Raw genomic sequence first — 22,947 nt, 5'->3', positions numbered from 1 at the left:
GTTTGGGGTTAGAACTCTGCCCGGATTGCTGTCTGTCTCCCCAAGGTTGGGTTTGGTGTAAGCTGAGACACCGGCCCTGCCTCCCCCCCTCAGCCAATGCTGTGGCCGCCCCTGAAAGCTGAATCTCCGCTGGGGGTGAAGCCAGCGGCTAAATCTGTGTCCTCAGCCCCATACAACCACCTGCAGTGCCAGCCGGGGCTTGGTGACAGCCTCTCTGAGCCGGGCCGAGGACGTCCCCATGGTTGGTAGAGCTGGGCGCTGGTGGCTGAGGCAGAGGCAGAGCCACAATAACTCCGCTTGGGCTGGAAAATGAGCTTGGAAAGGGTGACCTGGAGCCAGGACTGACCCAGCCAGAGGGAGCTGCAGTGGATACCGAGCTAACCCTGCCTTGAAGCCAGCGGTGTGAGCACTTGTCCCTGTCTCTAAAGAGCTGCTGCTTTTCTCTGCCTGGCTCAGCATGACCTTGTCCTTGGAGTTTTGTGTATTTAGCTCCTCTAATTTGGTTTTCTGGGTGCACTTTTAACCTGCGCATGTTCTCATCCCTGAGTCCTTTGGGCTTTCCCCTTTCTTCTTCCTTTCCCCTTTCTTCTTCTTTTCCCCATTCTTCTTCCTTTCCCCTTTCTTCTTCCTTTCCCCTTTCTTCTTCTTTTCCCCGTTCTTCTTCCTTTCCCCTTTCTTCTTCTTTTCCCCGTTCTTCTTCCTTTCCCCTTTCTTCCGAGTGTTCTCTGAGCTCCTTTGGGGCAACTCTCTGACCGACCTTGGTGTTGGGGCAGCTTGCTGGGGAAGTGTTAATCTTGCCCCCCAGGCTGCCTTGATGCCACCAAGTCCATGGATTCTGAGCAGGCCCTTTTGGTGCTGCAGAATACAAAATAAAGTCATTATAATTAACATCACAGTGGGACAGACCTATTAAAGAATATGTTTCTCCTTTAAAATCCTTCAGCAGAAGGAGATCTATCATGTTCAACTTGATTTTTTTTATTTTTTTTTTTTTGATAGCTGGCATCATTTATCCACAAACTTCCTAAATTCCTCAATGCACCTGCGTGACAGAAGCTTAAACAACATCCCTTCCTTTTAGGTGCCTTCTTTCCTCACGTTGAGACTGAGGAAGAGCCCAGAATCCTCCCAAGTATTCACTGATGTTAAAGGGGAGATTTCCCATTGTGCTTTAGGTCCTGACATCTTGTACAACCTGGAGTTGAGGCTGATCTTTTAATTTTGTTGTTGTTGTTCTCCCTCTCTGCAGTCCCACCGTAAGTTCTCTGCTCCCAGGCATGGCCACCTGGGCTTCCTCCCCCACAAGAGGAGCCGTCGCCACCGAGGGAAAGTGAAGACATGGCCTAAGGATGATCCCAGCAAACCAGTCCACCTGACAGCTTTCATGGGCTACAAAGCTGGCATGACCCACACTGTGAGGGAGGTGCACAGGCCAGGGCTCAGTAAGGCACCTCCAGGAGGGGAATGAAAGGTGGTGGGAAAGGCTGCACGTGGAAATGGGTGGTGGGGGGGCACATAACTGCAAGGCTGTCTCCTTATGGACAGTGTGAGCTGAGTCTGGGGCTTCTCAGGAAGTCCCCACACCAGGATGGTGATCACAGAATCATTTGGGTTGGAAAGGAGCTCTGGGATCATCAAATCCAACCCTTGATCCACTCCCCCCATGGTTCCCAGCCCATGGCACTGAGTGCCACATTCAGACTCTTCTTAAAAACTTCCAGGAATGGATGGAGAATCCACCCCCTCCCTGGGCAGCCCATCCCAATGCCTCAGCACCCTCTCTGCAAAGAATTTTTCCCAATATCCAACCTAAACCTCCCCTGGCAGAGCTTAAAGTCCATACCACGATTGTGGTGTGTCAGCTCTTTCTGGGAAAACCCTGTGGGACAGCTCTCTGACCCACTTTGGGCTTGGAGCATCTTGCATCCAGGATTGTCCACAGGACTGGAGCCTAATTCCAGGCTCTTCTACTTCCCTCATCCTGGGGACCCACATGCTGGGTCCCTGTCCTGGGGATGGGAAATGGAGATGGGAAATGGGGATGGGAGCCTGGGGATGGGAGATGGGGATAGGAGATGGGGGTGGGAGATGGGAGATAGGGATGGGACCCTGGGGATGGGAGATGGGGGTGGGAGATGGGGATGGGAGATGGGGATGGGAGATGGGAGATAGGGATGGGACCCTGGGGATGGGAGATGGGGTGGGAGATGGGGATGGGAGATGGGGGTGGGAGATAGGGATGGGAGATGGGGGTGGGAGATGGGGGTGGGAGATAGGGATGGGAGATGGGGGTGGGAGATGGGGGTGGGAGATGGGGATGGGAGATGGGGTGGGAGATGTGGGATTGGGAGATGTGGGATTGGGAGATGGGGGTGGGAGATGGGGGTGGGAGAGGGGGGTGGGAGAGGGGGTGGGAGATAGGGATGGGAGATGGGGGTGGGAGATGGGGGTGGGAGATGGGGATGGTGGGAGATGGAAGGGCTGAGACTGGGAGAGCAGAATGGGACCTTCCCTGCAGCAGTGGCTCTGACCTGATGCTCAGCACCATTTCCCTGGGCTGTTTTGCAGAGATCTCTAAGAGGGAGGAGGTGGAGGCTGTGACCATCATCGAGACCCCCCCGATGGTGGTGGTGGGGGTTGTGGGGTACATTGACACCCCCAAGGGGCTGAGGAACTTCAAGACTGTTTTTGCTGAGCACATCAGTGACGAGTGCCGGCGGCGCTTCTACAAGAACTGGTGGGTGCCTCAGCAGCTGGGGAGGGGGCCTGGGCTGGGGACCCCCCCTCACAGGTTTGTCCCCACAGGCCCTCTGGGATGCCCAGCTTGTGCAAACAGCTCAGCTCCCAGGATCTGGCTCTGGGGTGGGGTGAAACTCCTGTTTGTTTAGTCACAAATTGATGCTACAAACATCTGGATGCTGAGGATCTGCACATGCAAATTTATTCTAATTCTGAGATAATTTATTCTAAGCTCTCTCCACAGGACCCTACAGCAGCACATGCTGTGGGGTCATGTTTTCTTGTGTAGGTTGGGCCCATCTCCTCTCCATTCAGTTGGGGTGCTTGAGCTTGGGCACCAGACAAAGGGAGTGACACCAGATTTCTGGGGGGGAAAACCTGATGCAGAATGTAACCCCTCTCCCTTGTCAGCCTCAGCACCCCAAAGGCCACCCCAGCAGGGAGGAAAATGGAAGCATGAGTTTGGTAACTGCAGGAATCCTGTCTACTGCAACAGTGCTGTCGAGATCCACCCACCAGATGCCTCTGATCCCTGCTGGGGGCTGTTTTCTCCTCTCCCCAACTCCAGCTCTGATTTTTTTTTATGCTTTTATGTCTATTTTGATGGCGCTCAGCCAGTCAGTGGGAGACAACTGGATCCCTCATGCAAAGAGATTCAAATTACCAGCCCTTTCCACAGCTCATTACTCACTTTCCTCTTCCCCACCTCTGCACGGTCAGGCAAGATTTGGGTACCCACGGGTCCCTTGTGCCCCCCACGAGGAGATCTGTCCCCCCCAGGCTGTCTCAGAGCTCTTCATCTCTGCTGAGCTGAACACTTGTGTGTTGTAGGCACAAGAGCAAGAAGAAGGCGTTCACCAAGTACTGCAAAAAATGGCAGGATGAGGATGGCAAAAAGCAGCTGGAGAAGGATTTTGCAGCCATGAAAAAGTACTGCAAGGTCATTCGTGTCATTGCACACACACAGGTCAGAGCCTCACCCCACGGGGGGCTTGGGGAGGTGGTGAGGGGCTGGGAGCAGGGATGACAGCGGGCTCTGGGGGGGTTTTGCTGGGTGACAAAGGGGCAGGGACAGGGGGTGTGGGAGGTGCTGCCTGAGCTGCTTCCTGACACCAACCCTGACCCTCTGAGTCAGGGGTGCCAGAAGGGGTTGTGTCTGTGGCATTCTGGGGAGCCCACACACACCATGGAGCTGAGCAAGGGACTGCAGGTCCCATGATTGCCTCAAATTTAGCAACTGGTGTCAAATGTTTGGGTAAAAATAACCCAGAGGCTGGCAGAGCTCTGCCAGGTGCTGACTGCTGGATACACAGGGGTGGTTTCCATGCTGAGCCCTGGAGTTAAGAGCTGCTTTGGAGTCTGGGGCAGAGCTAAGCTGGCTGAAGGCTTCACCTGTGGCTGGCACAGCCCCTCAGAGTCCTGCTGTGGCATTTCAGCAGAGACTGTGCACGGGGAGCTGGGGTGGGAGAAAGCAGAGGCACCTCTGGGTGGGAGCCAGCAGGAGCTGCTCAGTCAGAAAGCAGAGGTGGAGCACGGCCACAGGAGAAGTGCTGGGTGGGAGCTGCACCCTGGCTGGTGCTCTGGGCTTCTGTGGGGCATTTCCCATGGCTGTTGCTGCTGTGTTTAACTCTTGGAGTAAGCTGAGGCTGGCCTGCTCCTTGGAGGGTTGGGTGTGCATCAACTCCTGCCTGCAGTGGTAGCACCAGGAGGTGTCTGGGCTCAAGGACACTGAGTTGAGTCCCAGAGACACCTCTCAGGGTGCTGAGGCAGGTTGCTGGGGTTGAGTGTGTGGTTAGAGAGAGGTGGTGAAGGGCTGCTCACCCTTTCTGCCCTTCACCAGTGGTGGGTGATGCCCCCATGTTCACGGGTGGGAGGTGAGGGGCAGCTGACACGTTCCCTGCTGCAGATGAAGCTGCTCCCACTGCGTCAGAAGAAGGCCCACGTGATGGAGATCCAGCTGAATGGGGGCACAGTGGCTGAGAAGGTGGATTGGGTCCGGGAGAGGCTGGAGAAGCAGGTGTCTGTGCACAGTGTCTTCAGCCCCAATGAGATGATTGATGTCATTGGTGTGACCAAGGGCCATGGGATGAAAGGTACGGAGCAGGGAGACCCTTGTGTGTGGTTCTGTCCTCCTCGGGTGACACTGCCTGTAAGGTTGTGCTGGGGGAGTCTCAGCCGTGCTGAGAACCCACCAACTTATTGCACAGAATGTAGCAAAGAGCCTCTGGCCCTCCCCCACAGCCTCTGGTTCCGTCCCAGCAGAGCTTGGTGTCTTTCATCTCAGTAAACACCGGGTTTTCTGCTGTGCCCAGAGTCCTCCCAGGAGGCTCAGAGCCACTGGGACTGCCATAAACTGTTGCACTCCTCACAAACCCCCCCGTGTGTGGAGGTGTGGGTGTTTCCCTGAGGGGCTGTGCCCAGCAGGAACATATCCCAGCCTGATGGGATCCATGGGAAGTGAAGAACAATTCCATGGCCTGGCCTCTCCGGGCACCGACAGCTCTGGGTCTTCTTCCAGCGCTGTGGTTTCTGTTGGGACGTCAGGAAAAACCAGGAGATTTTCCCCTGCCCAGCATCCAGCCCTGAATCTCTCTGGGCTTCTCACTCTCTGCTCACACTTCCAGGGGTGACCAGCCGGTGGCACACCAAGAAGCTCCCCAGGAAGACACACAAGGGCCTGCGCAAAGTCGCCTGCATCGGGGCCTGGCACCCGTCCCGAGTTGGCTACTCCATTGCTCGGGCTGGCCAGAAGGGCTACCACCACCGCACAGAGCTCAACAAGAAGGTGGGGCCCAGACAGCCTCCCCCTGAGCACCACTGTCCCTTCCTTCCTCCCCGGCTGTCACCACCCCACTTGGCATGGTGGCTTCTGTTCCCCCCGCCTGTTTCCCTCCGGAGATCTGCAGTGCTGCTCCTCTCCTTTCCCTCTTTGTTCCCTACAACGAGGGACACCTCGGAGGGGGGGCACATCTGGGTGAAGAGAATGTTGTTCCTGTGACATCCCTCGTGGAAGGGGTGAGAAGGTCACCCTTTTCCTTTTCCTTTTCCTTTTCCTTTTCCTTTTCCTTTCCTTTTCCTTTTCCTTTCCTTTTCCTTTTCCCCTTCCTTTCCCTTTTCCTTTCCTTTCCCCTTTCTTTCCCTTTCCCTTTCCTTTCCCTTCCCTTCCCCTTCCCTTTTCCTTCCCTTTTCTTCCCTTTCCTTCCCTTTCTTTTCCTTTCCCTTTCCTTTTCCTTTCCTTTCCCCTTCCTTTCCCTTCCCCTTCCCTTTTCCTTCCCTTTTCCTTTCCTTCCCTTTTCCCTTCCTTTCCCTTTCTTTCCCTTCCTTTTCCTTTTCCTTTTCCTTTTCCTTTTCCTTTTCCTTTTCCCTTTTCCTTTTCCTTTTCCTTTTCCTTTTCCTTTTCCTTTTCCTTTTCCTTTTCCTTTTCCTTTTCCTTCCCCTTATCTTTTTCCTTCCCCTTTCCTTTTCCTTTCCTTTCCTTTCCTTTCCTTTCCTTTCCTTTCCTTTCCTTTCCTTTCCTTTCCTTTCCTTTCCTTTCCTTTCCTTTCCTTTCCTTTCCTTTCCTTTCCTTTCCTTTCCTTTCCTTTCCTTTCCTTTCCTTTCCTTTCCTTTCCTTCCCTTCCCTTCCCTTCCCTTCCCTTCCCTTCCCTTCCCTTCCCTTCCCTTCCCTTCCCTTCCCTTCCCTTCCCTTCCCTTCCTTCCCTTCCCTTCCCTTCCCTTCCCTTCCCTTCCCTTCCCTTCCCTTCCCTTCCCTTCCCTTCCCTTCCCTTCCCTTCCCTTCCCTTCCCTTCCCTTCCCTTCCCTTCCCTTCCCTTCCCTTCCCTTCCCTTCCCTTTTCCTCCCCTTTCCCTTTCCCTTTCCCTTTCCCTTTCCCTTTCCCTTCCCTTTCCCTTTCCCTTTCCCTTTCCCTTTCCCTTTCCCTTTCCCTTTCCCTTTCCCTTTCCCTTTCCCTTTCCCAGATTTACCGCATTGGCCGTGGGATCCACGTGGAGGATGGCAAGGTGGTGAAGAACAACGCCTCGACCCACTACGATGTCACTGAGAAGACCATTACACCTCTGGTAAGGGCTGGAGGGAGTAACAGGGCTACAGGAATCTGAGCCAGGGAAAAAGCTGATACTTAACAGATAAACCTTTGGGACCTGGCTTAAAAATCCACTCTTGCTTATTAAGTGGGGATTATCAGCCAGCTCTGCTCCCTGTCCCCCCACATCCTGCAGGGAAAAGGAGGCAGGATTGCTGCTTCCCAGCTCTTACAGGGTGCTCCTGAGCTGGGCTCATGCAGTTGGTGGTGCTGAGGTGCCCTGGTGGTGCTGAGCAGGCAGGCTGAAGGGTGCAGGGTGGTGTCAGCTGGAAGGATGGGCACTCACTGCCTCCTCCTTCCCTAGGAAGTGCTCCTTGTGGAACATGGCTGCTCCCACCCAGCCCCTCTGCCTGCCAACCTCTCTCTGCCTCTCCCCACAGGGTGGCTTTCCTCACTATGGAGAGGTCAACAATGACTTCCTCATGCTGAAGGGCTGTGTGGTGGGCACCAAGAAGAGGGTACTCACCCTCCGTAAGGTGAGAGCACTGGGGAGGGCTGGGGACTCACCAGGTGCCTCCAGATGCTGGGTGGGGGGAACCCCTCAGGTCCTCAGCTCTGTGTTGCAAGAGAGCACGTGGCACCTGAGTCTGGTGCTCAGTGGGGTGGGTTTGCTGATAAAGGTATAAGGCAAGGGGCAATGGGCACAAGCTGCTGCTGTTGGGATATTCTGGTTGAACACCAGAGGAAAATTTTTCACTCTGAGGAGAGTCAGACACTGGAATGGTCTCCCAGGGGAAGGGGATTTCCACCAGCACCTCACACTTTCCTAACACCTTGGGAAGTTTTAAGCCTCAGCTTAAAGGTGCTGAGACATCTCACATAATAATATCAGAAGGGTTGGAGCAGATGATCCTGGAGGTCCCTTCCAGCCTGACATGCTGTGACAAATGGGTTGTGGCAGGGCACAGGTGGATGCATCCTCTCTGGAGACAGAAGCTGCAAGGCTTTGAGGGCTGCCATGGGGGGCCCAGCCATGGAAACTGTGGCCACAAACAGATTGTGAGGAAATGAAATGCCACGTGGTGAGCAGGCTCCTTTCAGAGCTGCTCTGCAATCCAGGGCATCACCTGCTACCTGAGCACCAGGGGGCTTCTCTGAGTGAGAGGGTAGACTTCTGGGGGAGATTCTTGTCTGCTGGTGCAGCCCCCCAAGTGCTGATGCCCCAAGCTTGAGTGCTCATTGCTGGCTTACACTTAACACCTTCAGTCCAAGAGTTTTCTTGGGGAAGTTTTGTTTGATTTTTATAATTTTGAGGGCATGTCAAGCCTGCTTCCAGTGGAGCAGATGTCCAGCTTTCCTGGGACAGCAATCCTGGTGCACTGTGACTTTCCTTTCCCAGTCCCTTCTGGTGCACACGAGTCGCCGGTCCCAGGAAGTGATTGAGCTCAAATTCATTGACACCACTTCCAAGTTTGGCCATGGACGCTTCCAGACAGCTCAGGAGAAGAGAGCATTCATGGTGAGTCCTGCTCAGCCCCAGCTCCTGGGCTATGCTTGCAGCAGGGGCCATAAAAAAACCACCTGATTGACTCCAAGCAAGCATCTGCTTCTTGACAGAACAACAGCCAAACGAGTGGTCGGGGCTGTCTTGCACAAAAGGCAGGCAATGAATTCAATTCACACAGCAGATATTATGCTAAGGAGGAACATGATGGTTCTGTGAGTGATCCAAGACAACCCAACTAGCAAATGATACACCATATGGCCAACCAGTTTCCATTCACCACGGGATGTTTTAAACAAGCAGTTAACTTGGCAGGCACTGCCTTGGACATATGGTCCCTTTCACCCCTAATTGTGCACTTCTTTGATTTGTTTGGAATGATTTATAACTTTAATGTTGTTAAGAGGAAAAGGTTGGGTCAAATTCAGACACAGATTTGTAATTCTTTTGACAGGAAGCTTTCAGAAAGGCCAAGCAGTATATTTTTCTTAAATCCCAGGAAAAAAAAAAAAAATGAAGTCAACCCAAACCAAACAGAGTTTCTTGTATAGGTTTGCAACCAACACCAGGGTGATGAGTAAGTCTGAATATGAAATTGAGGAAAGTGAGACAGGCCTTCAGCTAGCAGAAAGGACAGAAACAACTGCCTGGATACCACACAGGCTTAAGCTGTGTCTGGATCTGGCCTGTCAGAAATCCCATCTGCAAGTGGCTAAGCCTCCTTAGCCCCGGGGAGGGGGATTGGCTGTGCAGTGCTTTGCAGAGCTCCTTAGAGGTTAAGCTGGTTTCCTTTTTGTCAGTGTTAGGAGCTTGTTCTGCATTGTCCTCTTGCTGTCCCTGTCAGTCCTGAGGAGCTGTGATGTGGATCCTGGGGACAGGAGGTGGTTTCAGCAGGTTGCAGATGTTTTCTTTGCTCTCCTTGCTGTGCCCTGACTGCTTGCCAGCCCTCCTGGCTCCGAGCAGGTCACTCTCTGCCCCTCTGGCTACTTTTGTGCTGTCCAAAGGGACAAACCCTTGGTGCAAGGGCAAGGATGTTTCCCTCTGGATTCCTGTGGGGCTCAGGAGGCCTTTGGAGGTGGCTGAGGATTGGTGGCCCAGGGACCAGGAGCAGCCTTGCACAGCAGAAGCTTCAGATGCAGCCTTGTAAGCCAGGTTTGCCTCCTGTTAACACAGAGCTCTCCTCTCTGCTCTCCTCCAGGGTCCTCAGAAGAAACACTTGGTGAAAGAGAAGCCAGGAGTGCAGGAGGAGCTGTAAGGACTGAGATGCCAGGCTGCCTAACTCAATAACCTTCAATAAAAGGTTTCTGCAGCCTGTCTCCCTTCTGGAGGGGTCTTGCCTGTGTTCAGAGCTGCCTGTGGCAGCAGGGTGTCCTGGAGGCTCCTCACCAGGTGGGGATGGGACAAGTAGCACTGCAGAGTGGCTCAGATGGACAGGGACTAAGTGGGACAGCCAAGTGCTCTCTTCTCTGGAGCTTCCTTTTCCTTTGCCCAGGGAATTTTTCCCCCACTGAGCCAAACCACAGTCAAGACTCCACTTGCTCTCCCAGTGGACAGCAGAGCAGGTACCAGCACTTCTGCCCCAGTTTTTTCTCTCTGCATAAAGCCCCATGGGCCCAGCTGCTGGCTGCCTGCTCAGCCATGGGTTTATTCAGACTTTGGGCTCATTTCCCAGCCCTCTTTCCCTTGCAGTCCAGCTGCCTGTGGGGAGGGTGTGCTGCATCTTGGAGCTGTGATGTCTCAGATCAGTGGTGGTGGTTACAACCCCTTCAAGTGCAGAAACTGGGTGTCCTACACCCTCTTTGTGAACCAGGCAGTGGAAAGCCTAGCACTCTGCTGGTCCTGATCTGCCCCCTTGACCAGGAGTCCTGAGAACCTGGTAGGAGCTGCAGATGAAGTTCTTGGGTCTGCAGCAAGCCCCTTGCCCAGGGGTGTGGTTCTGGTCTCAACGTGTGCTTGCAGAATTTAAGGAGGAGGGTCCCCCACAGAGGTGCTGAGGATGAGGTGAGCTGAGGGGCTCAGAGCCCACAGCACAGCCCTGGAGGCAGGCAGGGGACAGGCCCTGGCTGTCCCTTTGTCCTTGTGCAGTGTCCCTGCCCTGTTTGGGGGACTTTCACTTCAGAGCCTCTTCTCTCCCTTGGCTGGAAGGTCCCTGGAGACTCCTCCAGCAGGGGCCTGAGGATCCAGTCCAGAGCTCATGATGGGAATGATGAGATCATCCATGTTTGGCATCACCAGAATTTTCTGGGAAAAAAAAAAAAAAAAAATCCAGGGTAAACAAGGGAAGAGGATTTGAACACCTCTACCTGCCTGGTGACACATCTGCCTGGTTTCAGCTGGCTTTGGTGGGACAGACACCTGGAATTCCTGCTGCAGCTTCCTCTCAATCCACTCGATGACATGGAGGAATGTCACCTCCCTCTCGCCCAGCTTCGGGCACACCTTCAGCTCCAGCTGGGGTGGGACTCTGAAGCTGTACCTGCCAGGAGGAAGGAAAAAGGCAGAAAGTGGCACATCCCCAAAACGTGGCACAGCCTGGGAGGCCCCACTGCTGGGTTTTTTGGATCCCCTCCTGGGTTTTTTGGAACCCCCTCCTGGGAGGAGGTGGCAGAGCTCTAGGTCCCCAGCTCCTGAGGTCTGTGAGTCCCTTTGGGGTGACAGCCCTGGTGTGCTGGCAGCCCAGAGGAATCCAGATTCCTGGAGCTGGCTCCAAGGAGCAGGGAACCAGGGGAGCTGGAAGGGGGATGTGGATGTGTCCCGAGGGGGGAGGAAGCAGAGCTGGTACCAGACACGATCCGTCGGGGGAGGGGGAATGTTCACAGCCAAGGTTCCTGCCAGCTCCTGCACCTCCACCGTCAGCAGCAGTGGAGTGTTGGAAACCTCCTCAATTTTCTTTTTGATGAACTCGTTTTCCGTGGCCCTCTGGAAGTACTTGGACTTGGCAATCCTGTCCACAAAGCGCAGGATCCTGCGGCTCCTGCTGCTGCCACTGACGTGGCTGTGGGGAGAGGAACCACAGCTCAGCAGTAGGGTGGGGGGGACCCAGACTCAGCATCCCCCACCCATCTGCCACTGCAGCCATGGGGGACAGGAGTCCCCTGTAAGAGGTGCCACCATGTGCCCGAGGTGCTTGTCTGTGCCCCTTTGGGGTCACCAGCCCTGAGCCCCTGTGTCACCATCTCCCTGTCCTCCCCCAGGTCTCCCCATCCTCCCCCAGCACCTCCCCATCCTCCCCCAGCACCTCCCCATCCTCCCCCAGCACCTCCCCATCCTCCCCCAGCACCTCTCCCCTGTCTCCCCATCCTCCCCATGGTCCCCAAACACCCTCTCACCCCTCAGTGCTGGGCTGTGGGCCCCTCTCCCCCAGGGCTCCCACGGGCTCCGTGGTGGCCACATCTTCCTCCTCCTCAGAGCCAGCACTGGATGACTCCGCGTCGCTGTCCGCCAGCAGGATCAGCCTTGGCCTGGCCCTGCCAGACCCCGGGACCATCAGGGAGTGTCCCCAGGGCCAGCACCTTCCAGGCAAGAGGTGGAGGGTGGTGAAAGCCCTCGGGGTAGCCCCTTACCCCTCTCTGCCTGCCTCTGCTGGGCTGCTCTCCTCTGCAGCACTCTCCTTCCCCAGCTTGCAGAGATTCATCTTGGTCTCCAGTGTCATCTGCAAAGCGCCGCTGTAGGTGACCTCCATGTCCACCCAGAGCCCTGCCAGGGAGAGGGACAGGGGGAGGCCCCCATCAACACCGTGAGGGGACAGGGGACAGGCTGGCACCTGTGTGACAGCTCCTGTGGAGCCATCCCTGGGCTCCCTGCTCTTACCTCGGTCGTCGATGGTGGGACTGGAGGCGCTGAGGACGGAGGGGATGGACGTGCCCATGTCCAGCTCCGTCAGAGCCAGCTCATCCATGAAATATGGGAGCTGATGGAAGGAAACCACACAGCCTGCAAGCCTGGCACCCACTCTGGGGATGGGATGGGGCTCCCCTGGGTGCAGCAGCGCTCCTGTCTCTCACCTTGATCTTGCTCAACTTTTTCTGGATCTTGTTGGACACCTGCTCAGCCCAGTATTGCTCACGGAGGAAGTCCCAGAAGATCCGTCCCACCAGGGCGTTCATCCAGGCCATGGATGTCTCAGCCTGCACAGCCCCTTCCTCACCAAGCTGTGGGGGGACAGGAGCCACAAGCCCCTGGAGCAAGGTGGGACCCACTAGCTGGGTGCTGAATGCCCAGCACCATGGCTTGGCTGCTCAAACCCCAGGACAACCACCACCAGCCTGGAAGAGGCAGCACCCAGGGTCATATCCTGCTCCCAGTGCTGGATTTGTCCCACTCACCTTCGTGGGTGTGGGGCTGCCCATCACTCCGTGAGAGGGGCTCTGGTCTGGGCTGCCCCCCACCTGTGCTGGCACAAACCGGGCCATGTAGGAGCTGTAATCCAGGAAAATCTGCTGGACACTTCCCACCAGGTCCTTGGGTGGGATGGCAGAGGGAATGTCCTCGGAGCTCCCTCCACTGCTGCTGCCACTGCTCTGTGGGTCCGACCCCACTCCTGGGGACACAAACCAACCAGGAGAGGTGACATGCTGCCTGTCCACAATGCCACTGACATGCCACCCCCCCTCCCTCCCTGCTGCCCACCCAGGACACATGCAATTCCCACCTGGAGCAGTCCCAGGACACATCTCACCTGCCCTGGCTTTGCCGTGGCTGCTGCCGGGGGTCCCGTGGGAGGCTCTCAGGAGGTGCTGGTACCACTCCTCCTTCTCCCTCCCTGTCCTCCCAAAGAGGTACAGACACCTCTCCCTGCAGTCTCCTGGGACCTCCTGTCCCTGGACTGGCCCCTTCTTCATCCCTTCATCCCTCTGCACCTCTGCACCCTGCTCCTCACTGCTCCTGCACTCCAGCTCTGCCGCCTCGGGCAGGAGGACACAGATGGGATATTTTTTGTTCCACGTCCGCTTTCGGGCCAGGCTGGAGGGGCAGAGGAAGACCTGGGAGAGCAAAAGTGGAGCTGAGACCCCGTGGTGCAGGGGTCCCTGTGTGGGGACAGTCCCCTGCTGCAGCAGGAAGGTTCTGGGAAGCACCCAACTCACCTTGGCGTGGCTCAGGTCGTAGCAGCGGTGGCTGACGAAGACGGTGTCGAGGATTTCCTCCTGGAAGGTGGCTCTGCGGGGGATGTTGCTCTTGGGGTAGGAGAGTTTCAGGGTGGACCCATCCAGCGTGGCCAGCACCGAGTGTGTGAGCGAGGGGTGGAAAACCTCGGGGTCGTAGAGGTGCAGCTGGTTCATCCACCCCTGGGTGGGAGCAGAAGGAGATGGGTGCTCCCCGCTGTGCTGCGTGGGGTGGCAGCTGGCACCCACCTGGCCTCTGCACCCCAACCCTGGGCTCCCCTCCAGCTGCCACCTAGCACCCCAACCTTGGGCTCCCCTCCAACCACCACTCAGCACCCCAACCTTGGGCTCCTCTCCAACCACCACCCAGCACCCCAACCCTGGGCTCCCCTCCAGCTGCCACCCAACACCCCAACCGTGGGCTCCCCTCCCGCCACCACCCAGCACCCCAACTCTGAGCTCCCCTCCAACCACCATTCAGCACCCCAACCCTGAGCTCTCCTCCAGCTGCCACCCAGCACCCCAACCTTGGGCTTCTCTTCAGCCACCACCCAGCACCCCATCCCGGACCACCCCTCTCTCTTACCTGGAGGTGATGGTTTTCCCGTGACTCCCCCATCATCAGTTTGGGGCGCGGGTGTCCCCGCGGTCCCCGTGCCACCGACGGGAGCTTCGGCAAGAGGAGGAGGACGGCGAGGAAGCCCAGGACCAGCCCGCAGACGAGCCCCAGGCAGAGCCCGGCGGCGTAGGGGGGCAGGGGCAAGATGAAGTAGCCGTAGGCGAGGAGGGCGATGGAAGCCAAGGCTCTGCCCGGCACCGTGCCCCCCGGCGGCTCCTCGGGGGGTGGCAGCCGGGGTTCGGCATCCCGCTGAGCCACCTCCACCACCTGGATCACGTCCCCGTAGGAGCAGATCTCGTAGCGACAGTTCAAGGTGGGCTCCCAGGGGCTCCAGTCCCGCACCCCGCTGCCCCCCAGCTCCTGCTCCCCCGCCTTCTCCCGGGGCCCGGGGCTGCTCTCCTCGGCCGTGTGCCGGCTGAGCCTCTTGGATTCCTCCAGCCTGGTGTCCCGCAGCCGGAGCAGGGCAGCCCGGCTCTCCGAGGGGGAGATGCTGGGGGAGGACGGGGCCGTGCGGGACTTGGCCGGGCTCAGGCGGGGCTGAGGAGCCCACGGGAGGTCAGCCAGGAGCATCCCCCCGGGCTGAGAGGTTTTCTGATCCCCATCCCCAGGGAACAGGAGCCCGCAGCCCTCCCGGGGGCCGCTGTCCTCCCTGGTGTCAGTGGGATGGGGTGAGCCTGGAGACGCTGTCAGGGTTGGAGAGGTGTCAGCTGCCAGCACAGCCTGGTCTGCCATCGCTCGCATCGCCGAGGGTGCCCGTGCTGCTGAGGGAGGGGATGGAAACAGCTCAGGGTGCATCACAGAATCTTTCAGATCCCCTTGGGATCATCCAGTCCAACCATCATCTTTACCAAGTCCTCTCCTAAACCATATCCCCCAACCCCACATCTAAACAGACCCCTAAACACATCCAGGGATGGAGACTCAACCACCTCCCTGCCCTGGTCCTGCTTTCCCCGTTGGCATGAGCAGGAGTGGGGTGTCCCCAGGGACTTAGTCACCGTGGTGCCTTTTTAGGGCCATGATGCTGCCAGGCTCAGTGGCAGTGTGTGGAAACCTGCTTGTGGAAGGAGGAGAAACCTCAGGGGTGCAGCAACCAAGCCCTGAGAACCCAGAGCTGTGCCCCAGGTCTGCAGCAACACCAAAGGGATTTGCCTGCATTAGGACATTCTGATGGTCTCAGTGCAGGGGCTGGGAGGAGGCTGAGCTGCCAGCATGCAGGGCTCTGGCTCCTCTAAATATTTCTCACTCAATCAACAGTGGTTTGGCTCTGGATTTATGCATTGCATGAACCTGACAAGAAACAAGCCCGAGCTCTGGCTCCAGCCCAGCAGGAGGATGCTCTGGCAGCAGGATGTTGGGGTAATCTCTGTTTAGTAATTTACTAGAGAGTTTTCCTAACACATCAAGTTTCCATAGCCCCGAGGGTGTCCCCAGCTGTGGCAAAGTGTCACCCCAACCCCAACAGCCACTGTCACCCCTCCATCACTGCATTCCTGCCAAAGCCTCTCATCATGCATGTGACCCCCATGTCACAGCCATCCCCAGTACCCCCAGTGCTGCCCATCGCCCTCCCCAGTCCTTGGCTGTGCCCACCAGGAATCCCTGGTGTTGGTCCTGCCCAGCCACCATTCCCTGTCCTCACTGGGCTCAGGAGACCCCCAGTTCCCCTGTGCCTGGCTTTTTGGTACCACTGGTCCAGTATTTGTGGGGTTTAAAAGCTAAAATTAAAAAAAAAAAAAAAAAAAAAGAAGACGCTGCCTGTTTCCTGAGAGACCATTAGCACAGTGGAAGACAGAGATAATAATAGCCCAGGTTTGTATGGGGGTTTTCATCTGCCAGGGACAAGTACAGCGGGAGCTCTGGAGATGCTGCTGAAACAAAGCCACCTCTGAGGGGATGAGGAGAGCACCAGGAGGGACCCTGCTGGGTGCCAGGGCTGGACCAGCAGTCCCCCGAGATGGAGGGTCCCCATGGAGCACCCCATGAAGGCTTTGCTGCTACAGAGAGCAGATCTCCAGCCCAGAGGAGCCCCTGGAGCTGGTCCCTGAGTGCCAGAGCTCTCCCACCTTCCATCCCCAAGCACCTCCCCGATTTCTTCTCCATGGTTTTGGTTCAAATTGGACTTGACCTGACATAGGACAAGATGAAGTGCCCTGAGCCCTTGCTCCCAGGTGGGTGCTGCCCAAGTGGTGTTTACTTTTGTTAAGAAATTGGGCAGAGTTAATTAAAAAATTAACTTCCAGCAGCCCTCTCCAGTTAATTGGAGGTGGCAGAAGGCTGGCACTGCTGGTGGGGATGGTGGCACAGCTCTGCTTGGGCACAGAGGAGGCTTTCAGCACCCAGCCAAACGAGCTGGAAATCCCTACTCTAATTATCTCCACAATACACCCCTGCAGACACCAAACCACTGTGGTTATCTGCCCTGGGGCTGGAGAACTCCTGGCATCATCCCCTGGTTCAGGAGCACAGGGCTTGGAGGGAAGTCCTGCTGGAACCTCAAGGCAGAATTTGGAGGAATGGGTGAGGCAGCACTGATCCCAGCTCCATCTGCTGCTCCTGCCTCCCCATCACACCACTCCTTCTCAGGGGCTTTACTGGGGGATACTGGAATGAATGGTTCCAGGGTGGCCGTGCCAAACTCTGTGCCCAACCCCAGGTCTGGTCCCCAGGGACCCCCTCTCAAAGTCCCCCCCCTCACTCTATGCTGTCCCAGGGTTGAACTCAGCCCGTTCACCACCACAGACTTTGCTTTGCCCCCATGTCCCATCTTCTGCCCATCATCTCAAGACCATTGCATCCCTGGTGGCCCAGCTCCCAGCCCTGGTGTCACCAGGCCACAGGCCAGGGGGAGGACCTGGCAGGCATGGTGTCACCTCGGTGAGCAGCAGAGGTCCAAGTGGGTGATGCTGCCAAGACACAGGGTCCCAGCGACCACCACAGCTCCTGCCACTGCCTGCAAATCCGTGCCCTGGAGGCAGAGTCACAGCTTTGGAGTCTCTTTGGAGCCTTGCCTGGGGCCCTGCTCCGGGGGGATGACACCAGGAGGTGCTTTCAGACCAGCAGCACACGTCCCCCGTGTCCTGCCACCCCACGGTGCTGCAGCCACAGCCTCTTCCCCCTCCTGCCCGGGTGCCTGCCACAGCTCATCAATCCCCGGGGCTGGGGCAGGGAGCTCAGCCCGCCCGAGATGAAAGCCTGACCTAATTCAAAGCGGCAGCATCCAGAGGGCAGGAGCAGCGCCGGCCCCACGCAGGGGTTTCCACGCCCCAGGGTGAGCTCCTGGCTGCTGGACACGTCCCTGGACATTAAGGAACAGGGATCCTGACTGGGATGGATCCAGGGAGACATGGCTGCAGGGGCAGCTCCGCAGGACAGTCCCCCAGGGTCTGTAAGAAGGGGGCTGGAATTTTTGGTCTTGCACCAAGGAAGATGCAATTTCCAGCAGATCCCAATGGATGAGGACTCATCCAAGAGCCTCAGATAAAACTAGGGATGAAGAGAGAGAGACCTGTGGTGCCTGGGGTTTTTTGTTGGGTTTTTTTGGAGATTTTTTTTTTTTAAGGGAAAAGCAGCCGCATGCAGCTGATACCTCCAGGAGCCGCTGCCTGCGGTTCACCTTCAAAGCCCGGACCTTGCCGCATGCCACCTCCTCCAGGACCCCCACGAGGGGACAGAGCTCAGCCCCCCCCCTCACCTCCGTGGGCAGGGTCCCCACCGGTGACCGCCCCACGGCTGCTGGGGTGGTGGGATGGGTGGTCCCCACCGCTCGGCCCCCCCAGTGGGAGAGCCCCCAGCCCGTCCCAGGAGCTGCCCCAAGCTCCATCACCCAGAGGTGCCCCGTCCCCTCCCCGAGGGTCCCGCAGCACCGGTACCTGGGCCAGACGGGAGGTCCCGGTGAGCCGGGGAAGGGTCAGTCCTAGAGGATGAGAGGTCCGAGCGCGGCCGGGGAGACGGGCTGGTTCCGGTTCGAGGGGAGAACCGGGAGGGAGGATGACGAGAGGTTCAGCCTCGGTGCCGGTAAAGAAGAGCCGGTGCCGGTGCTGATGCCGGGATCCAAGGACTGATACCGGTGCCGGGAGATGAGTGTCGGTGCCAAGGAGACGGTACAGGAGACGGAGGATCTCTCCTGGTCCCGGTGCCGGTCCGGGTATCTCCCAGCCGCCGGTGCCGGAGCATCCGCAGGACCGTGCCGGGTCCCCGCTACCCCCGGCTCCGCCCCGCGTCCCCCCTCCCATCCCCGCCGGGACGTTCCCCCCTCCCCTCCGAACCGAACCTTCCCGGGGCTGCGGGCCCGGGCCCGGGGCTTCGCATCGCTTGGGGCGGGGAGGGTATCGGAACCTCCCCGGTACCGGGACCCCCCCTTCGGTACCGGGACACACATCCCCCTCCCCCCACGGTACCGCCCACCCCGCAGAGCCCCCGCCAGCCCCGGGAGCGTCATCGGGGGAGGGGCCGAGGCGGGGCCGGGGTGAGCGGAACCGGGCCCGGCCGGCGGGTGCAGCCATGTCCTTCTGCTCCTTCCTGGGGGGAGAGGTCTTCAAAGACCACTTCCAGCCGGGTGAGTGGGACCGGGGGAGCGGGACGGGGGTGTCCTCGGGGGGCTTAGAGGTTCCCGGGGGGTTCGGCAGGGTCCGGCTCCTCCTTAGGGCCGGGGAGCACATGGGGTGACCCCTGCGGTCTCTGAGGTTTGGGTGGGTGGGTGGGTGTCATCGCGGTGGGACATGCTCCACCCGTGGGGACCGGGCTGGGGGTCACCTCTCTGGGGTCTTCCTTGCGGGATCTCCCCAGTGTGGGGAGGACGGGGGAGATGCTGCCTGCAAGGGGGGGCTGGGAGGGTCCCGTCCTGCAGAAAAGCCCCCATGGGGGATGTGGGTCCTGGCCCTGGCTGGAGGTCTAGCAGGAGCCCACGCGGGCAAAGTCCAGCGTGTCCCGTGTCACAGCAGACGTGTGTGTGTACCCTCCCCCTTCTGGGAACCGGCCAGGGAGCAGGCTGGGGGGTTGCCCCCCGCCACTAAACCCCCTCCCCACGCTCTCCCACCACCCTCCCCAGGCATCTACGTCTGTGCCCAGTGTGGCCATGAGCTCTTCTCCAGCCGTGCCAAGTACGAGCACTCGTCCCCGTGGCCAGCGTTCACCCAGCCCCTCCTGGAGGACAGCGTGGCCAAGCGGGAGGAACGCCCGGGGGCTTTAAAGGTGCTGGGTCTGACCTTCCTCCCCCAAGTCCCCCCTCCCTAACCCCCCACACCACCCCCAAGGGCTGTTTTCTCACCTTTGCTGCCCCAAACCCCTCTCCCTGCGTTTCCAGGTGTCTTGTGGCAAGTGTGGCAACGGGCTGGGCCACGAGTTCCTCAATGATGGCCCCCAGAGGGGACAGTCCCGCTTCTGAATATTCAGCAGCTCGCTGAAGTTCATCCCCAAAGGTAAAAAGCTGTGGCTTGGCAGCTGGTTTCAGCCCAAGGAGTGATTTTGGGGGGGCTGGGCTGTGTGCCAGGCTCTGCTTTCAGGCTGGTGAGATAAGCCCAGGAGCCACTCACATCCTCAAGAAATCCCATGTGTGTCACTTGGCTCAGCACCCTGTGGGCTCCCAGACCTTCCCTGGTGAGCCCTTGGGCCAGCAAAAGGTCAAAAAGGCCACCAGCATCCTGGCTTGGGTCAGCACTGGTGTGGGCAGGGATCATCCCCCTGTGCTGGGGCTGCATCTGGAATCCTGAGGTCAGTTCTGGGGACAAGAAGGACATTGAGGGGCTGGAGAGTGTCCAGAGAAGGGACTGGAGGTGGGGAAGGGGCTGGAACACTCCTGAGCAGGAGCAGCTGAGGGAGCTGGGGGTGTTGGAGCAAAGGAGGCTGAGTGGAGACCTTCTGGGTCTGTAGAGCTCCCTGAGAGGAGGAAACAAGAGGAAAAAAAACCTCAAGTTGTGCCTGGGAGGTTTAGATTGGATATGAGGAACAATTAGGAGCAATGCCAGCAAAGTGTAGCAAATTAATAATAAATAATAAAATATATACAATTAGAAAAAAAACCCCAAACCCCAGTAATTTAAAAAAAAAAATCATAAAGGGTGCTGGTGGTTCTGGAACAAGAAACATGAGCCCTGCTTTTTTTTTTTATCCCTCTCCTTTAGGCAAAGCAGACAAGAAGCTGAAGGAGAAGTAAGCAAGATGCTCTGCTCAGCACCTTCCTCTTGGGCTGATCCTGCATTCACACCTTGGGGTGTCCACTCTGGGGGGCACCGGGAGCCCAAGAAACCCCAAAGAGGCTCCTGGTGCCCCCAACTCCTTCCCTCCTGGGGCTGCTCCCATCTGGGGTGCCAGGAGGAGCAATGGGGGGGGAGTAGGGGGAAATGGGGTTGCTGGGGGGTGTGCCCAGGGGGTGTTCCACAGGAATTAGGGGGGTGCAAAGGCTGCAGCTCTCCATTTTACCCACCCTACCCCCTCCCCAGCCCTGGCATCCTCCCTGGCACCCTCCCCTCTGCCTGGAGCAGCTACTACCAGTAGTAGCTACTACCAATAGCTACTACCAAGCCTCTGCTCAGCTCTGGGATGGTTTTGGGGTTGAAGCAGCCAAGCTGGGACACCAGCAGCCAGGAGGGATGGATTCCCCCATGGCACTGATGCAATCCAGAGTGGCTCCGTTGGCGTTTCCAAGGAGTGACCCTGGATTAGCTGGGCTCAGAGCCCGGGTTAATCTCTGGTGCTATTCTGGGCTGGGATCATGGGATGAATTGCCCTATATAAACCCTTTCCAGGATGCTAGGGCAAGGATGGTTTTAGGATCCCACTGGACAGCATCCAGGTGTTTTCCCCCTCTGCCCAGTTTCCACAGAGCTGTTCTGGATCCCCCCCCTCTCCTCTGGGCTCCCTTCTGCCTTACACCACATCCATCACTGTGCTCCAAACCCCCCAGGCACTGGGAGTTCCCTCCCTGCTGGGGGCCAAAGTTGGGCTCTGGGGCTGCACTTTGCACAACTCAGGCTTTAGGAAACCAAGTGATTTCTTTTCCCTCTGCCCTGGGAAGGGCTGGCACTCTGATTGCTCCTTAATTCACCACCTGATTCGTGGCCTTTTTGCACCCCCACCCCCATCCAAATCCTCTTGGCAATCAACAAACAAAGATTTCTGATGACAGCCACACCCTGGGGCTGGTGCAGCACCTTGGGGTGGGGAAACTCAGGAGAAATCTCAGAGGTTTTTCTCTGCATCCATTTTCCTTCAATCCCCCCACCCCCTTATCAAGGACACTGATAAGAAGTGCAAGGTGCCACCCTCTTACACTGCCAGTCCTGGGCCCCTTTCAACACCACAAATAAAGCACTGATTCACTGTGCTGCAGAAATAACCTGGGTTTTTTTGGTTTTTTGGGTGGTTTTTTTTTGGAAAGAAACACCAGTGGTGACATCCTGAGGCCCTGGGCTTCCTTCTCGTCTGGGTTTGCCACGTGGTGGTTGCAGGGATGGGGTCTGGGGGTGGGATGGGTGCAGGGTGGGCACCAAGAGGGGTACAAAGCTGGGCAGGGGCTGGGAGCAGATTTCTCCTGGAGATTCTTGGGTCTGCAGCTGCTGACCCCAGGTGTGGACTCACTCTGTCTCACATCCAGCATGGGCTCACTACCCAAAAAGTGGGATTTTTAGCCTCTTTTTGTGATTGTTAGCCCAGGTTTTGCTGTGTGGAAGGGGGGGCTGATGCACTGCAGACCCTCAGGCATCCCTGGGGTCAAAACTTCCCTTGGGGAAGGTTGCAAACTGGACTTCAGAGGGATTATTTTTTTTCCCAGCTGATGCTGATTTTATCTTATTCTGGAGTGTGTTCTTGGAACCTTCTGGGCTGGCAGGAGTTTGGGGGCAGAGGGGATGTGAATTTTAGCAGTGTCTCAGTAGTTCCCCCCATGAAGCAGCCCTCCTCTGCCTCCCAGAGGTCTCCCCATCCCAGAAGGGATGATACTGGGTTGATGGAAGGCTTGAGGTGGCCTTTGCCCAGCTCCAGTTCCCTCCTGCCAGGGGGTAAAGTCTCAGTGCCACAGCTTCTGCCCTGCTGCTGGTTTGTGCCCTGTGGGGCATGGGACAACCTCCAGCTCTAATTATTAATCAGGTCTCAGCCTGGAGGTTCAAGCTCCTTGACTCATTAATTCCCTGCTCTGGCTGCCCAAGCTGCCCCTTTGTTTCCCAGCCTGGAGTATCCCTTCTTTCCTCCCTCTATCCCTCCCTCTATCCCTCCCTCCATCCATCCCTCCATCCATCCATCCATCCATCCATCCATCCCTCCATCCATCCATCCATCCATCCATCCTTCCATCCCTCCATCCCTCCATCCCTCCATCCCTCCATCCCTCCATCCCTCCATCCATCCCTCCATCCATCCATCCCTCCATCCATCCCTCCATCCATCCATCCATCCATCCATCCCTCCCTCCATCCATCCATCCATCCATCCCTCCATCCATCCATCCCTCCATCCCTCCCTCCATCCATCCCTCCATCCCTCCCTCCCTCCCTCCATCCCTCCCTCCATCCATCCCTCCATCCCTCCATCCCTCCATCCCTCCATCCCTCCATCCATCCCTCCATCCATCCATCCCTCCATCCATCCCTCCATCCATCCATCCATCCATCCATCCCTCCATCCATCCATCCATCCATCCATCCCTCCATCCATCCATCCCTCCATCCCTCCCTCCATCCATCCCTCCTTCCCTCCCTCCCTCCCTCCATCCCTCCCTCCATCCATCCCTCCATCCATCCATCCCTCCCTCCATCCATCCCTCCATCCATCCATCCATCCCTCCCTCCATCCCTCCCTCCATCCCTCCCTCCATCCCTCCCTCCATCCATCCCTCCATCCCTCCATCCATCCATCCATCCATCCATCCATCCATCCATCCATCCATCCATCCCTCCATCCCTCTCTCCCTCCCTCCATCCCTGGGATACCTTCTGCCCCTTGCCTGTGGCACTGGGAAGAAGGAAGT

At 57.6% G+C, this 22,947-nt stretch overlaps 4 protein-coding genes across 5 annotated transcripts in view; 3 read left to right on the top strand and 1 right to left on the bottom strand.

Annotated features, from left to right (window-relative positions):
- The first annotated feature begins 99 nt into the window (after window positions 1-99).
- Window positions 100-9,587, top strand: RPL3L (ribosomal protein L3 like). 2 transcript variants are annotated; one of them, XM_030459867.1, is made up of 10 exons: window positions 100-241; window positions 1,250-1,442; window positions 2,569-2,737; window positions 3,571-3,706; window positions 4,646-4,832; window positions 5,364-5,524; window positions 6,696-6,797; window positions 7,201-7,296; window positions 8,160-8,279; window positions 9,463-9,587. In XM_030459867.1, the coding sequence occupies exons 1-10, from the start codon at window positions 239-241 to the stop codon at window positions 9,517-9,519; spliced, it is 1,224 nt and encodes a 407-aa protein (XP_030315727.1). In that variant the 5' UTR covers window positions 100-238; the 3' UTR covers window positions 9,520-9,587. The 2 variants fall into 2 exon arrangements, with proteins under 2 accessions (XP_030315727.1, XP_030315728.1); XM_030459868.1 differs by lacking the exon at window positions 100-241 and adding an exon at window positions 283-402.
- Window positions 9,541-17,982, bottom strand: LOC103525553 (testis-expressed protein 2). The gene is given in 11 exon segments (XM_030459860.1): window positions 9,541-10,505; window positions 10,620-10,740; window positions 11,047-11,259; window positions 11,594-11,731; window positions 11,828-11,960; window positions 12,075-12,174; window positions 12,269-12,804; window positions 12,943-13,246; window positions 13,349-13,549; window positions 13,953-14,746; window positions 17,858-17,982. Coding segments are annotated over 10 exon segments (2,646 nt in total). The 5' UTR covers window positions 14,727-14,746; window positions 17,858-17,982; the 3' UTR covers window positions 9,541-10,379.
- Window positions 16,008-22,947, top strand: part of SSTR5 (somatostatin receptor 5) — a 591,623-nt gene continuing 584,683 nt past the window's right edge. Inside the window, exon 1 of the mRNA XM_030459870.1 lies at window positions 16,008-16,025. The gene's annotated coding sequence lies outside the window, so the exon portion shown is untranslated. The remainder of the gene's footprint in view (window positions 16,026-22,947) is intronic.
- MSRB1 (methionine sulfoxide reductase B1) lies at window positions 18,447-21,321 on the top strand. The gene is made up of 4 exons (XM_030459886.1): window positions 18,447-18,543; window positions 19,036-19,178; window positions 19,291-19,405; window positions 20,108-21,321. The coding sequence occupies exons 1-4, from the start codon at window positions 18,489-18,491 to the stop codon at window positions 20,137-20,139; spliced, it is 345 nt and encodes a 114-aa protein (XP_030315746.1). The 5' UTR covers window positions 18,447-18,488; the 3' UTR covers window positions 20,140-21,321.

This window comes from Calypte anna, chromosome 14 (genome assembly GCF_003957555.1).
Source record: "Calypte anna isolate BGI_N300 chromosome 14, bCalAnn1_v1.p, whole genome shotgun sequence".
NCBI classification, from domain to species: Eukaryota; Metazoa; Chordata; class Aves; order Apodiformes; family Trochilidae; genus Calypte; species Calypte anna.
Note: the sequence above shows the minus strand (reverse complement) of the source record. Positions and strands in the feature narration are given on the sequence as shown.